Below are 17695 nucleotides of genomic sequence, written 5' to 3' on the forward strand. Positions count from 1 at the left end.
TATACCTTAATGCGGGATACCTTAGTTCACTGAAAAATTTAATTTGTTTTCTTCTCTGAGGTTTCCATGTATTAAGCTTAGAATATTGTCTTGTGATCAATATCAGAATTCCAATCGACTGAGATAAGAGTAAAATATTTTTCTTCAAAATTTAGTTACTAATCAGGAACATTACGGTCGTTGCATAACTCTGGTCTCTTTAATACATGTGATTGCAACAACGCAAATTATGGCGTTAGTTTATAATGTAGTTAAATATTAGCACTGAAGATTTAAGAGTATCATTAGAAGTATTCACAAGACATCAATTTAAAACAAATATTCCAGTTTCTTCAATAAAAATGGCAAATTAGTACATAGTCCAAATTCAATACATTTCTTCTGTTAAGACAAACTAACTTTGAAGCTAAACTGGAGAGACAATTGTCCTTAAATAACCCAGCACATTAAACCTGGAGCTGATCAAACGCTGCATTATCAAGCTATCAGCATTGATGCGTTGAAGAATGCTTTCATTATTTTAATTTTCCCAATTCCTTTCCTTTCCCTGTCCCTAAAAGCAATATGGGACCTACACAGGTCAGAACCAATCCAAACTTTAAGACTGATTTACTTTTACAGAGGTAATTAAGAAAGTAAATAAATAAGCGTTTTTAGTTTTCACTAAATAACGCACAATGGTCTTGAGAGTACACAGGTGTAACAGGCAGAAAACAACCCATAATATAGATCTAGCCTAAGTTAACCCAACAAAGTCAAACAACGATATTTATTTATGATCAGAAGATCAAGATAAATATTCTCCAGTTACTTAACAGAAACCAGTTTCATTAATAAAACTGACACATTACAACACACACAATTAAAAATGACGAGAAAGTTTCCGCTGAGGAAAACACATCAATAATTACTGCACAGAATCCAATAAAATTTGCACCTACGCAGCCTATATCCAATCAATGTTTCATTAATTTTATACGATGAATCAGCCATTACAGATTGATAATGCTCGTAATTGTTTTATTTTAATCAAGGCAAAGCGTTAAACCCGTAGAGGACACAACGTTTGTGGAATGAGAGACATTCATATTTGAACCAAGAAAGGAAGGATAAGTCGACTTCCTTGGATCAAGAGCCTCTCACTAGCATAAAGGCAACCCTCATTTCGAAAAACTTTATCCACATATGTAATGAAAATATTACTATACCATTTCTAGATTAAAAGTGAGATAATAGCATCTACACACTCCATTAACAACACCAACCTTCAACGTATGATACACTACTGTCGGAATTCTGAAGCCGATCGGAAGAGGCTTTCTAAAGTTATCTCATGGGAAACTAATTTCGGTAATGGTCTACATAATATTGAACAGTGATCACTCACCTTGTCACTTGTTCCACGAACATTCACCAAGTAATAGTTAATGATAGTGGAAAATTTGAAGCCGCCATTAGTCGAATATATTGTTAGACGACTTTGTCACTTCAGTAAGAGAACAGTGTTAAGGTGACAGTACACTTAGACACAGAACCTTATGTGTCCAGGACTCATTGTTAAGCCTAAATATTGTCTCGGCAACATTTACTTCAGATAAAAAACCAGTTTAGATGAACTAAAGATGAGCTCAAATTTACCTTAGTTACTATCATAACAGTTTTTTGAATAATATTTTCATTAGGGTTTAGAATTTCACAAAGGTGATGAAAGATTACTCATCAATTTTCTTGTGTTGTTACAGTGTAATTATTTTACTAAGAACAAATTTTCTAATGTTAATTTTGTGTTTGAAAACATTCTCTTGTTGAAAGTTGGCCAAATTTCGCTTTGGATAATAGAAAGAGATATTTAAAACATAACAATTGCTTTATTGCATTAACAAAAATACATTTTGTGAGCGTCAGTCACAGTCAAGAAAGAATGTCGAGCGAAGAAGCAGGTTTCTATCCATAGTAAGGGCGTCGGAAGCCTCCAAAGCCTCCAAAACCACCGAAGCCTCCTCCAAAGCTCTCAGTAGTAGTAACCAGTTACCAGTAACCAGTACCAGTGGTTGACTCACTGCCAACCGTCTCTGCCTGAGTCACTGTCTGAACTCATATTGTGCTGACCTAGCACTATTCAAAGACCCCCTCACATATGGGTACTGTGGGCGGCCAGTCAGTTTTACGAGAGTGAGCAAGAGAGATAGGTCACGGCTGTAAGGGCTCTCTCCACATTATCTGTAATTATACATACTACCAGCCTATGTGAGTATTTCTTTACCCAATCCACGTGTTCGAACTCCCACATGATAAATGGTGACAGCGGTGTGGAGCGTGGATTTAGTTTTTTACGGGTAATTCAAGACGTTAGAAGACTGTTTGTGAGTAGCCGGCAGGGTCAAAGGTGAACCGTCTCACCCACTAGCTACTCCCCTCACAACCTCCAACCTGCAAGCCTGTTGCAGCCGTTTCAAGCTTCCTGGCTTAGTTCGTGTGCTAATTGCTTCAATCTCCGAGGGGTTGACCCGGATTTTGCAATTAAGCCAGTCAGTAAGCCAGACTGTGGAAGTGAACGCAAGTCAGCCTATCATCCAGCCTGTCTCCTGTCATCCACCTGCTCCTCCGTGCTTTGTGCATCGTTACACGTCTTCCAGTCAGCCATTCTCGTGGGGTAAGCCAGTCAGCCAACCCAGCTTCTAACCCAGCTGAGAGAGAGAAGTAAGCCATGCAGCAAGAAGTAAGCCAAGTTCCTCTGAAGTATTGTCTATATCGCTTTGTGCTCCCTGTTGGATGCTAAGAGTGGTTTTCACCATTCCTGTGGCATAGAGTGGTTTATCAAGCCACCTTCGTGGGTAGAGTGGAGGGCGTTGCGCGTCAGCGAGAGTCATCTCACCCACCATACTCTCTCCCTCCACACACCAACAACCCACCACCAGCCACCCACCCCATCTACCTATGGTTGTTTGCACCCTTGTACCGGGTCCTAATACTGTTTTGGCTCACATAATTGGTCAAGAGATTGTAGGTGAGCGCCGACGATAAGCCAATTATGCGAGTCCACCGAGAAAGCGCAATTCTTCACGACGACAGTGTGAGTGTCGGCGTCATCACCGTGCAGGACAACCTTCCTCATCACCAGTCATCACCCGACTACTACAGACTTCAGTGATAGTTAGAGACAATTTTCTTGCATTTAAAGACATTTGCGTTTGTGAGACATTTATAGTAAATTTCTTGTGTACTCTAAACCTTGTGTTTTCAGTGTAGACTCAGTTTTTCTTTGACTCGTTATTTTTACAATATTTTTCAGTGTTTTCACTCATCTTATATTTTTTTATCTGTGTTTTTTTTTTTATGCTACTCCTGTCTGTAGTAAGTATTATTGTGTAGTGTACCAGTCAGTCACTCTGTGTGAAGTGATTCATTTTTTTTATTGTATTCTTTCAGCGTTGTATTCTCCAGTAATTGTCATTGCAATTCATGCAGTGATATTCACCCCAGTATACCAAATTATCCATTTATTTCTATGTGTGTCTTTTTTTTTTTCGTATGCCAGCAGTGTCTCATTCCTCTAATTTTTTCGCAGACTGTGTACCATTATTTTTGCCAGCAAATTTTTGTCGTATCAGTCACAGCAAGATTTTGTTGTAAGAATATACTAAAAAAAAAAATTGTTGTGTGCCCTGCCACTGTCAGTGAAGTGTGCCCTGCCACTGTAAGTGTGACACTACCCGTTTTGTTCCTTTGTTTTATTTTATTCATATTTTTATATTTCTTTGAACAAATTCACTCTTGATGCAATTTCAATTACTTTAACGTAAAGTGTTTTCTTTACTCTGTTTGAGTAAATTGTTTTGTCTAATTTACAATTAAGAGTTAAAGTGTTCAATCAGTTTTTTTTTCTTCATATTTTAATTTTATCATTTAACCTGAGTTTTCCCAGTGACACTTTATTACTACAGTGCTTATTTCTACACCTTATTTTGTTGCACATGTTCTGCAGTGAATTATTTTGTTGCACTTGTTCTGCAGTGAATTATTTTCTTTTATTGATATTTTTATGAATTATATTTTAATTTTGTTTATGCATTCTTAGAAAATACTTAATTTTCCCAGTTAACAATTTAGTAATTTTATTTTCTACTTTTTAAATTGATTTAAAATTTTATTAATTAATTTCTTTATTAGCAAGAGTAAAGACAGCTCATTTTGCATTTAATTCAGTCTCCAGTAATATTTTTACTTGTATATTTCAATGTAAATTTTTTATCTTGGCCAATGGTCCTTCACATTGAGTTGTTCTTCCTCTTGCAGTGTATCTTAAACATCTTTTTTATTACTTCTGCAGAATTAGTTGCATCTCTTTTATTTCAATTCTAGCATTTTGTATCATTTTTATTTTTCATTATTTTTGCCTTATTTGTTCTCTATTGTTCATTATTTTTGCCTTATTTGTTCTCTATTGTTCATTATTTTTGCCTTATTTGTTCTCTATTGTTCATTATTTTTGCCTTATTTGTTCTCGTGCTACTTTGCCATTATGTCTCACATACCGTCAAGTGATACTTTAGTGAATGTCGATACTCAGACCTCTCAGGCTACTGTTGCCCCTGTCATCAGTCCTCACAGTTCCTTACCGACTGACAGACCGACCCAGACACCGAGATACTATAGTTATACTCGTGATTCCCTTGATGCGTTACCTTTATTCAATGGCCATGTACATAGTCTTGAAGCATGGTTTGCGGCCATTCGTTCTCGTGCTAGTACTCTAGTTGAAGGTCCTCCTTCCGAGGAAAGTCTTCTCAGACTTGCTAAAGAAGCTCTTTATCGATCCCCTGCTGCTGTTCACGTTGTTGATCTCCTTGATATGCGAGACTTCAGGAATCTTACTAAGTGGTCACAATATGAAGAACTGATTCGTTCTTTCCTTGTCCCAGTAAAAACAGCTGATCCATATGTCGTTCTTAGGGAACTAGTGAATGCTACACCCATGAGTAATGAATCGCTGAGTGCATTTCCTGTTAGATTAGACAAACTTTTATCATCATTTATCAATGCTGTCCAGTCATCAGCTTTTCTCCCTGAAGAGGCTAAACCATTCACAGAACCGTTTGCTAAAATAGCAGCTTTTGGAGCAATTAAAGAACTAATGCCACCTGCTTCCGTGTGTGCTTATGAAGCTCATCCTCCAACTGTGATGATGGAACCACTTACAGCCTTAAATCATGTACGTTCCTTGTGCCCCCAGGGTACTTTCCCTTGTATCAAAAGTAATGTCACACATATGCCTCAGTCTGCACCACCTCTTGTTTGCGCCACAGAGACAAATCGTGGTCGTCAACCATCTCAGAGATCAAGAACCAGTGTACAGAGTCGTTATAAACCTCGTAGTATTCATAGTACATTCAGTAACCATAGTCGGCGGACTTGTTACAACTGTGGTTTCCGTGGCCATATTGCAATTAATTGTCCTGATAGTTACCCTAAGAGACGTCGTACTGATGATGAGTACCCTCTTCCCTACTGTACTTATCATAGAATACATGGACATAACACATCTGAGTGCAATGCTCTCTATAACCTTCAGTACTCTAGGTCTTTCCGTGGCCGTTCCAACCGCAGAACCCGTAGAGGAAACAGATATCGTGGTTCTCAAAATAACCTGAACCAGGCTCATTCTTCCAATTCTCAAAATAACCAGAACCAGGTTCATTCTTCCAATTCGGGGGAATTCGAGCGCCCCAGTCAAACCGTCCCATGGTGACAGTAGGTGATAATGAGTACACCATCCCCGTTCACAATTCCTTTGAAGCCTTAAGCAGTCTCGAGAATGACAATCCTGCTGATGATGTTGCTTCACATGTCTCTGACATAGATGATTTTGGGGATGAAGTGGAACAAGTCTTTTCTGATGACAATCCACCTTTTTGTTTGCACATAACTTCCAATGCAACCATAGGCCCTATAGTGCAAGCATCTGTTCATAATGCGCCCGTTCATTTGTTCATGGACTCTGGTGCGCAAGTCAATATTATTAGGTCTAGTTTGTTTAAGGATAAGCAGTTACGACATGTCCTTCTCGTAGAACCGACTCATGTGTCCTCCCTTAGTGGAGTAGCTGGTTCTCACCTGCGTGTCCGAGGTCGGACTTCCCTAACCTTTTCTATCCAAGGTAGAGACTTCACTGCTTCCTTCCTTGTTGTCGACCAGATTACTTTCCCTGGTGACCTTCTACTGGGCTTTGCTTCCATGCGAGACTTACGCATTGTGCTCGACCCTTATCGATGGCATGCCCAAATTGACGACTTGATCGTTCCATTCTGGGGTTACCAGCTTGGATCAGAAATCTGTTATACTGCTGCAGAGTATGATGTACGGATTAAGTCCTTACAAGCTAATGCATTCTCCAGTAGCGTACCCAAGCGGTCAGGCACTGGTAATTCTGTCACTCCTATCAGTGTTCCACCTATACCTTCAGACTTGCAGGATAGTCCGATGCCTCAAGTGTCCGAGGACACTCAGATTGCCTTGAGTGCACAACCTATCCCTGAAATGACTGCTAGTTCGAGTAGTAGTTTCTCCACAGGGGACGCCTTGTCAGAAAACGATTACTTGAAACTAGTAATGCCATCTCTTGTTGATGTCACATGCCGTCTGCAGAAAGACGTCTCTGTTGCGGCTAGTGCTCTCACTAGAGTGTCTGTAGTTGTTCCTAGTGTTCCAGATGGTGATAACGTCCTAGTTGACAGTGATTCCTGCAAAATAAAAGGTCTATTTGTTGAACCATCCTTACATGTTGTAAGAGATAGTAAGATCCATTTCTTCCTGGCCAACACTTCTGGTCACAGTGTTCGCCTCAGAGCAAATACCAATCTTGTTGACCTTGTTCACTATCCTTACCCTGTTCAGGTAGAGGATGAGTTGTCACCTGACCAGTGGGTCGGTGCTATTTCTGCCGGGGAGACCTCATCCACTTCACTGGATCAATCTGTTCCACCAGTTGAGGAGAAAGACTTAGCTCCCACTGACTTCCCAGATGAAGTCAAGCGTTTGTTGACTCTGTTGAACAAACGTCGTACAGCCATTGCCTTACCAGGTGAGAAGATGGGTATAACGAACTTATTGTCCCATCGTATTCCACTTGAACCTGGTACTATACCTATCTACATACCTGCGTACAGAATGCTGTTGCTGTTGCAGAAGAATTGATCAATCAAATGCTTGATGATGGAGTTATTGCACCTAGCAATTCCCCTTGGAATGCACCCTTGATACTAGTACCTAAGAAGGATGGTACTTGGCGCCCAGTAATTGACTTTAGGAAGTTAAACGCGAAAACTACCCCAGATCGCTTCCCACTTCCTGTACTGGGTGATCTTTTACTTAACATAGGAGATAACAAAGTCTTTTCAACCCTAGATTTGTTACAAGGGTTTTGGCAAGTCCCTCTTCACGAGGACAGCCAAGAGCTAACTGCATTCTCCACTCCTACAGGTCATTATCACTTCCTCCATATGGTGTTTGGATTACGATCTTCCCCTATCACGTTCTCAAGGCTCATGACTAATATCTTTAGAGGTCTCATAGGTAATGCACTTATGGTGTACTTAGATGACGTAATCGTCATGTCTAAAGACGTGGATACACACTTGAAAAGACTTGATGTAGTACTTGGTAAGCTTGAAGAAGCCAATTTAAAGATCAAACTGTCTAAATGTCAATTTTTCAGATCAGAAATTAAGTTTCTTGGTCACGTAGTCACTCATAGAGGCGTTACGACTGACCAAAGTAAAGTAACTGCAGTACTAAATTTTCCAACTCCCAAAACTGCTGATGCCGTAAGATCCTTTGTGGGCTTAGCAGGTTTTTATAGATCTTTCATTGCCAATTTTTCTTCCATAGCTGCTCCTCTAACTGAGTTGCTTAAGAAAGATGCTCCTTTTGTTTGGACCTTCCGTCAAGAAAGAGCATTCCAAACTCTAAAAGAAAAGCTAACATCTGCTCCAATTTTGAAATTTCCAGATTTTTCTAAGCCCTTCTATCTGACAACTGATGCTAGTTCTATTGGCATAGGTGCCGTACTAGCTCAGAAGACCGATGGCAAGTACAACGCAGTTGCATTTGCTAGCCGAGTCCTTACGAAGGCTGAACATAATTATACAGTAACTGAGCAAGAAGCTTTAGCAATAGTATGGTCTTTAAAGCACTTCCAAGACATTATTTATCAGTACTCTGTTCATGTCTTGACAGACCATGCTCCACTGATACCCTTATTCCAGAACAAACAACCTACTGGAAGGTTAGCCAGATGGACCTTGACTATCCAAGAGTTCAATCCCACCTTTGAGCATTTACCTGGCAAGTCAAATGTAGTCGCAGATGCCTTATCGCGACATGTTAGTATAGTAACTGCAGATCCTCCATTTAGTGCTGAAGATGTAAAGAATGCTCAACGAACAGATCCCATGTGGTCTGGTGTGATTCGATTCCTGCTCCAGGAAGATCTTATTCTGACTGTGAAGCCACCAGCACCCATCAGTGACTTTGTCATGAACCAAGAATTACTGTATCGAACAGCCGAGTTGGGTACTCCTAGCAGAAGAGTATACCAGTTAGTAATTCCACAGTCACTAGTGAATGTAGCCTTACAGCTAGTTCACGATGTACCAGGTGTTGCACACCCTGGTATGGATCGTTCAGTAAAACAAGCCAGATTGAAATACTTTTGGCCTCGTATGGCAACTGATATTTCTGAGTATGTTAAGAAATGTAGTGTCTGCATGCAACATAAAGGTAATGCTAATGGTCCTAATCCAATCCAAGTATATCCAACTACTAGCAAACCGTGGGAAAGAGTTGCGCTAGATTTGTTGACTAATTTCCAATGTTCCCTCCAAGGTAACAAACATCTGTGTGTTATGGTAGACCATTTCACCAGATATTGCGAGTTAGTTCCTATTGCAGATAAGACTGCCGAGACAGTAGCTAAAGCGTTTAAAGAACGCATTATCTGCAGGCATACCACACCTAAGTCCCTAGTAACAGGTAATGGAGGTGAAGTAATGAGATTCTTGAAAATTTGTGCACCTTGTACAAGATCTCTAAATCCACCATTGTTCCTCATCATCCTGCCAGCAATGGGTTAGCGGAACGAACCAATAAGAAAGTACTTGATGTCTTGAGAGCCACTATCAATCCCAACAGTGAAACTTGGGATGAAGTTATACCTGATGTGCAGTGTGCTATAAATTCTGCTTACAATGTTTCTATAGGTGACACTCCACATTATGCATTGTATGGTGTAGATAAACGTTTGCCTTATGAGTTGTTATATTCTAATCTGAAACCAAATTACAACCCTGATGATTTCATAGCAACTCGTACCAGCTTAGCTCAAAGTGTTTTTAGAAGAATCCGTGAAACACTTCATAAATCAACAGCTGAATTTACAAGAGTCGCAAACACTCGACCAAAGCCATCCAAAATCAAAGTAGGTTCGAGAGTTATGCTGATTAACTTTAACAAAACGTCTGCAATGCCAAAGCTTGATCAAAAGTTTGTTGGTCCTTATCGAGTAGTTGAACATATCACTGGTAATAAGTATAAGGTTAGAGAGATTAGTACTGGTCAGTATAAAGAATCGCATTTAGATCATATGAAGTTAGTATGTGATGATAATGATATTCCAACCCAGACTAATGTGACAGACTCTAACAATCCTCCTGATCCTGTACTCTCTTCCTCTGATACTCAGTCAGACGATCAACCTGAATGTCGTTATTCCCTACGTACACGACAGGTATTGAGAAATCCTCAAATATCATTTGTAACATCCAATTCAGATTTGCCTCAAATACAGCATGAGTTAGCCAGTGCTACAGAGTTTGATCCTCCCAGAGATGACACCCATTCTGCATATGTCAATCTCACCCTAGCAGAGTTGGGGTTCAATGTAAATAACCTGTATAGATGAATAATTACAGTATCAACTTATCAGTATTCAAGAATTTTTTTGTGTGTTCATGTTCTCTCCGCATTCTGAGAGTTAACAGTCTAGATTTACCTGGAGTTTACCTGGAGAGAGTTTCGGGGGTCAACGCCCCCGCGGCCCGGTCTGTGACCAGGCCTCCTGGTGGATCAGCGCCTGATCAACCAGGCTGTTGCTGCTGGCTGCACGCAAACCAACGTACGAGCCACAGCCCGGCTGATCAGGAACTGCCTTTAGGTGCTTGTCCAGTGCCAGCTTGAAGACTGCCAGGGGTCTGTTGGTAATCCCCCTTATGTGTGCTGGGAGGCAGTTGAACAGTCTCGGTCCCCTGACACTTATTGTATGGTCTCTTAACGTGCTAGTGACACCCCTGCTTTTCATTGGGGGGATGGTGCATCGTCTGCCAAGTCTTTTGCTTTCGTAGTGAGTGATTTTCGTGTGCAAGTTCGGTACTAGTCCCTCTAGGATTTTCCAGGTGTATATAATCATGTATCTCTCCCTCCTGCGTTCCAGGGAATACAGGTTTAGAAACCTCAAGCGCTCCCAGTAATTGAGGTGTTTTATCTCCGTTATGCGCGCCGTGAAAGTTCTCTGTACATTTTCTAGGTCGGCAATTTCACCTGCCTTGAAAGGTGCTGTTAGAGTGCAGCAATATTCCAGCCTAGATAGAACAAGTGACCTGAAGAGTGTCATCATGGGCTTGGCCTCCCTAGTTTTGAAGGTTCTCATTATCCATCCTGTCATTTTTCTAGCAGATGCGATTGATACAATGTTATGGTCCTTGAAGGTGAGATCCTCCGACATAATCACTCCCAGGTCTTTGACGTTGGTGTTTCGCTCTATTTTGTGGCCAGAATTTGTTTTGTACTCTGATGAAGATTTAATTTCCTCATGTTTACCATATCTGAGTAATTGAAATTTCTCATCGTTGAACTTCATATTGTTTTCTGCAGCCCACTGAAAGATTTGGTTGATGTCCGCCTGGAGCCTTGCAGTGTCTGCAATGGAAGACACTGTCATGCAGATTCGGGTGTCATCTGCAAAGGAAGACACGGTGCTGTGGCTGACATCCTTGTCTATGTCGGATATGAGGATGAGGAACAAGATGGGAGCTAGTACTGTGCCTTGTGGAACAGAGCTTTTCACCGTAGCTGCCTCGGACTTTACTCTGTTGACGACTACTCTCTGTGTTCTGTTAGTGAGGAAATTATAGATCCATCGACCAACTTTTCCTGTTATTCCTTTAGCGCGCATTTTGTGCGCTATTACGCCATGGTCACACTTGTCGAAGGCTTTTGCAAAGTCTGTATATATTACATCTGCATTCTTTTTGTCTTCTAGTGCATTTAGGACCTTGTCGTAGTGATCCAGTAGTTGAGACAGACAGGAGCGACCTGTTCTAAACCCATGTTGCCCTGGGTTGTGTAACTGATGGGTTTCTAGATGGGTGGTGATCTTGCTTCTTAGGACCCTTTCAAAGATTTTTATGATATGGGATGTTAGTGCTATTGGTCTGTAGTTCTTTGCTGTTGCTTTACTGCCCCCTTTGTGGAGTGGGGCTATGTCTGTTGTTTTTAGTAACTGAGGGACGACCCCCGTGTCCATGCTCCCTCTCCATAGGATGGAAAAGGCTCGTGATAGGGGCTTCTTGCAGTTCTTGATGAACACAGAGTTCCATGAGTCTGGCCCTGGGGCAGAGTGCATGGGCATGTCATTTATCGCCTGTTCGAAGTCATTTGGCGTCAGGATAACATCGGATAGGCTTGTGTTAATCAAATTTTGTGGCTCTCTCATAAAAAATTCATTTTGATCTTCGACTCTCAGTCTGGTTAGCGGCTTGCTAAAAACTGAGTCATATTGGGACTTGAGTAGCTCACTCATTTCCTTGCTGTCATCTGTGTAGGACCCATCTTGTTTAAGTAGGGGCCCAATACTGGACGTTGTTCTCGATTTTGATTTGGCATAGGAGAAGAAATACTTTGGGTTTCTTTCGATTTCATTTATGGCTTTTAGTTCTTCCCGCGATTCCTGACTCCTAAAGGATTCTTTTAGCTTAAGTTCGATGCTTGCTATTTCTCTGACCAGTGTCTCCCTGCGCATTTCTGATATATTGACCTCTTTTAGCCGCTCTGTTATTCTTTTCCGTCGCCTGTAAAGGGAGCGCCTGTCTCTTTCTATTTTACATCTACTCCTCCTTTTTCTTAGAGGAATAAGCCTTGTGCATACATCGAGTGCCACCGAGTTAATCTGTTCTAGGCATAAGTTTGGGTCTGTGTTGCTTAGTATATCTTCCCAGCTTATATCGGTTAGGACTTGGTTTACTTGGTCCCACTTTATGTTTTTGTTATTGAAGTTGAATTTGGTGAATGCTCCCTCGTGACTAGTCTCATTTTGTCGGTCTGGGGCTCCACGCATACATGTCTGAACCTCAATTATGTTGTGATCTGAGTATATTGTTTTTGATATGGTGACATTTCTTATCAGATCATCATTGTTAGTGAAGATGAGGTCTAGTGTATTCTCCAGTCTAGTAGGCTCTATTATTTGCTGGTTTAAATTGAATTTTGTGCAGAGATTTAAAAGCTCGTGTGAGTGTGAGTTTTCATCAGAGCTGCCTCCTGGTGTTATTACTGCAACAATATTATTTGCTATATTCCTCCATTTTAGGTGCCTTAAGTTGAAATCCCCCAGGAGCAAGATGTTGGGTGCAGGAGCTGGAAGATTTTCCAGACAGTGGTCAATTTTTAACAGCTGTTCCTGGAATTGCTGGGATGTTGCATCCGGAGGCTTGTAGACTACCACAATGACTAGGTTTTGGTTCTCGACCTTTACTGCTAAAACTTCCACTACGTCATTTGAGGCATTTAGCAGTTCTGTGCAAACAAGTGACTCTGCAATGTACAGGCCAACCCCCCCCCTTTTGCCTGTTCACTCTGTCACATCTGTATAGGTTGTAACCTGGGATCCATATTTCGTTGTCCAAGTGATCCTTTATGTGGGTCTCAGTGAAAGCCGCGAACATTGCCTTTGCCTCTGCAAGCAGTCCACGGATGAAAGGTATTTTGTTGTTTATTGCTGGCTTTAGACCCTGTATATTTGCAAAGAAGAATGTTATCGGACTGGTGGTATTGTTGGTACTGGGGGGGGATTTTTTTTTCGGCATTAGTATCTGTATCTGTTGGTTTGGAGTGGAGGCCATCGACTGTGGTTCCACTCCAGGAATGACTGGATTTGGTGTACGATTTCTGCCATTTCCTGCCAGTTTTTTTTCCTTCCTGGCACTAAAAAACCTCTCCCTCTTGAGTGGCTGTGGCTACCCAGGTTTTCCCATGGCCTGGATGTTTTGTATCTTTTTGTCCCCTTTAGATGGTATGCCTGGCAATTTAAGTTATAGCACAGTCTTTCCTGTACTGAAGAGGTACACATTTCAGGGTGAAAAAGCTTACAGGAAGGGAGTTTGCATTTTCCTGTTGTCATATGGGCATGACATTTTCTAGGGTGGTCATAGTTGCATGTCCCATCTGTTTTTCCAGATTTCCCATGCCAGCAGATACCAAGTGCATAGTATGTGCACAGGCTTGGTTTCCGTTTGCCTTGGGTTTCTGTGACTGTATTCCCTGTTGGTGCATGTTTCCCTGTCTTATTCCTATCCTCCTTAGCACCAACAATGGAGCTCCCACCAGTTGTTTTTGGTAATTTATCCTCACTATTGCTATTGGAGTCCTCTTGTTTGCTATTTCCTGCGGTATTTCTGGTTTGCAATATTGGTTTTATCTTATCTTATCTTTTGAGTGCACCTAATCTGCCTTTCTGTTAAACACTCTTTCTTTGTATATATTCCTTCCTCAGAATATGTAGATCACATGAATACAGATGGATCGATCAAAATTTTTTTTATCACTTCTATTGTGTAATCTCAACGTTGAGTTTTAAGTTGTGCTATATTATACCTTGTATTGCATTACAGTTTCAGTTACGTAAGCTTCCATTCCAATGTTCTACTTATGTATGTTATAATGTTTAATTGTTGTGTACTTTGACATTGTATAGAATCAGCCCAAGCCGTACACCTGCCATCTCTAGTTTGTATTAGTTGTATGTCGGGGCGACATACGTTAGCGTCGCCGAGCTCTCAGTAGTAGTAACCAGTTACCAGTAACCAGTACCAGTGGTTGACTCACTGCCAACCGTCTCTGCCTGAGTCACTGTCTGAACTCATATTGTGCTGACCTAGCACTATTCAAAGACCCCCCTCACATATGGGTACTGTGGGCGGCCAGTCAGTTTTACGAGAGTGAGCAAGAGAGATAGGTCACGGCTGTAAGGGCTCTCTCCACATTATCTGTAATTATACGTACTACCAGCCTACGTGAGTATTTCTTTACCCAATCCACGTGTTCGAACTCCCACATGATAAAGCCACCACGACCAAAGTGACCTGGATCAGCGTCAGGCTCAGCGAGAGCTTCAGTGCTTCTCTTCCCTCGGTATCCAAAGCCACCATATCCTCCTCTGAAGCCTCCAAAACCTCCGAAGCCTCCATGACCACCATGACCGAAACGACCGGGATCAGCTTCAGGCTCAGCTAGAGCTTCTGGGTCAGCTTCAGCGCTTCTCTTCCCTCGGTATCCAAAGCCACCATATCCTCCTCTGAAGCCTCCAAAACCTCCGAAGCCTCCAAAGCCACCATGACCGAAACGACCGGGATCAGCTTCAGGCTCAGCGAGAGCCTCTGGGTCAGCTTCAGCGCTTCTCTTTCCTCTGTAGCCGAAACCACCATATCCTCCCCGGAAGCCTCCAAAACTTCCGCCAAACCCTCCTCTGAAGCCTCCAAAGTGGCCAGGCTCGGCATCTGGAGCAGGAACAGCGCTTGTGGCTACCAAGCAGAAGGCAGCCAGGACGGCAGCAAAGACCTGATGGATAAAAACATTATTTATTATTACAGAGATGGATCATTATTTTAAATACTGTATAAAGTTCTTTTTTTTACAAAGGGTTTATTACCATAAGTAATACCATTAGAATGTACATTTGTATAACTGCTATAAATGATAAGGTATTCTAGTTTTAAATGAAAACTAATGGAAACTAGATGCATTTTAAGCCCTTGTAATTACAGTGGGTTACTGCATATATATTGAGAGTTATCTGAGTGTCAGTAATAATCAGGAAAGAATGTTGAGCGAGAAAGCAGTTTTTCATCCATAGTAAGGACGTCGGAAGCCTCCAAATCCACCGAAGCCTCTTCCAAAGGCACCATGAAAAACTTGTAACATGTAACGTATGTTACATGTGTAATCTCAATCTATTTCTGCATGTACAGTGAGAGTTATTTGAGTGTGAGGTCATTAAATGTGTTTTATGTGTATTTAATCAACCTTCAAGTACTTAAAGGGTCTGAAACCTAATAAATTTACTAAGACGTTCAGTATCCTTAAGGAAGTGTATACACTAATGCAATGTGCTCACTAAATTAATATTCTGAGATGGAATATAATAATACCGTAGTGTCTTAGTAAGGACTTTCATCTTTCTTGGAACTTGAGAAGTAAAAAAGCAAAGCCTAATGAAAAGATATTCACAAGAAACTCATTAAATGATTAGCTGTAAATAAATAATAAACTTTATTTCTACAAGTACATGTATTAGGTATACAGTCCTAGCTGACATCAGACGTACTACATAGACAGTCCCTTGTTATGCAGAGCATTTCGGGCAAATGAGGTCAATTTTGCTCTAGGCTGCGACCCACAAAAGTCGACTAACACCCAGGTACCTATGTTACTGATAGGCGAACATGGGCAGCAGGTGCGTTAAGGAAACACGTCCTATTGTTTTTATCCGTACCGGGGATCGACCCCCGGACTTCAGTGTGTGAGCTGATTGCCCTAGCAATCGAGCTACTTTAGATTCTTTCCTCCTAAACCACAACTTAGTTGTGAGTAAAGAGCATAATGTTTTATCATTAATATTCACAAGTTAAAATATAAGGCGATATACAATAAGTTGTTGAGAAAATGAAAATAAACTAGTCAGATGCAACTAACCAAAGATTTCATGGTTGTGGAGGATCTCTGGGTCGACTGTGTCAAGCTGAGGGTGGTGACTCCTTATGTACCACTCACCAGACCCACCGGGCAACTATTACCAATCATAGTTTTCCTGGAACACCGCTAACTTCTTTTTTGTTCTACTCTTCATACGTAAATACCCACAATTTTAATTGGGCTAAATAACTACATTGGGAATTCTTCATTTTGAGATTCTTAGCCACGCATCACCATCCTGCGGCCCCCGTGTTGCATGTGGTCTTCTGAGAATTTTAGAATAATAATATGTAATATTATTGCATAATTGCTAAGCCGATAAATCATGCCAATAGTTTCGATATAAAAATACATTCGTGAATAAAATTTCTAGCATGTGGTGTTAAAAAATTGACGTGAAAACAGATATAATACCAGGAGTAATGAAATAAATAATCATTGTCTCAATATTTATAATCTTAACAAGTGTTAATTGTCTCAGTATTTATAATATTAACAAGTGTCGTGTATGGTTATAGTAAAACGTGTCGGCAGAAAGTGTAGTTAAGGAAGAGAGGCACAGTTCAGATGCAGACACAGGAAAACCAGTGACTATAGAGGTATACAGTGTATATAGAGACTTACTTAACATAGGGACACACTGTTAATATAAACATAGATAGTGTAGAGACATAGTGATCATAGATATAGTGATTATAGTTATAGTGGATACAGAGGCAAAGTGAATATAAAGAGATACAGTTAATATAGAAAAAACACAGCGAAATAAAAAATGAGGAACGATAGCAGAGACACATTTTGTAGATATGGAGGTCAGAAAAATGACTGAACAGGCAGAAATGATCATCATTTTGCTCAGATGATGATCATTTGTGCAAAATATTAACTGTACGACACAAACATTGAGCTTAATATTAATAACATCTTTATTTCTACAAGTACATGTACAAGGTATACAGACCATAGATGACATCAGTGACATACTACTATATAGAAAGCCCCTTGTTATGCTGAGCATTTCGGGCAAGTTTGGTAAATCTTGTCCCCAGGATGCGACCCACACCAGTCGACTAACACCCAGGTACCCATTTTACTGACTGGTGAATATGGACAGTGGGTGAATTAAGGAAACACGTCCTAATGTTTCCACCAGTGCCAGGGTGGAAACATCAGGAAACATTTGGAAACGTTGCCACATTAGTTGCACGTGTGTCCTTATACCTCTCTCTCTCTCTCTGTCTCTCTCTGTCTCTCTCTCTCTCTCTCTCTCTCTCTCTCTCTCTCTCTCTCTCTCTCTCTCTCTCTCTCTCTCTCTCTCTCTCTCTCTCTCTCTCTCTCTCTCTCTCTCTCTCTCTCTCGCTACTATACCACAGCTTCAAAAAACACCCTTAGATTAACAATGCAGCCTTAGGGCTGCATTGTTAATCTAAGAAATTGTTAATCTAAGAAATTGAACGAGCAATTTTTAATTGCAGTTTTCCTCAGGGAAAATACAATTTAACACAAATATAACACTGACTAATGTGAGGTAACTCTAGTTTGTCTAGAACGAACTTTGAAGAAACAGTATCTAGACTTAACTATGCAACCTAGACATATGCTGGATCTGTTCCTGAGTGTTGCTGCACATAAATAATGTTCTCTTAGTGAAGAGAGATAATATCATCATAACTTC

At 40.8% G+C, this 17695-nt stretch overlaps 1 protein-coding gene across 1 annotated transcript in view; it reads right to left on the bottom strand.

Annotated features, from left to right (window-relative positions):
• The window catches only part of LOC128702763 (WAG22 antigen-like), a 131024-nt gene that overhangs the window by 56669 nt on the left and 56660 nt on the right, over nt 1–17695 (bottom strand). Inside the window, exon 3 of the mRNA XM_070101808.1 lies at nt 14343–14927. Coding sequence (XP_069957909.1) covers nt 14343–14927 — 585 coding nt within the window. The remainder of the gene's footprint in view (nt 1–14342; nt 14928–17695) is intronic.

The sequence above is a fragment of the Cherax quadricarinatus genome, chromosome 79, assembly GCF_038502225.1.
Source record: "Cherax quadricarinatus isolate ZL_2023a chromosome 79, ASM3850222v1, whole genome shotgun sequence".
NCBI classification, from domain to species: Eukaryota; Metazoa; Arthropoda; class Malacostraca; order Decapoda; family Parastacidae; genus Cherax; species Cherax quadricarinatus.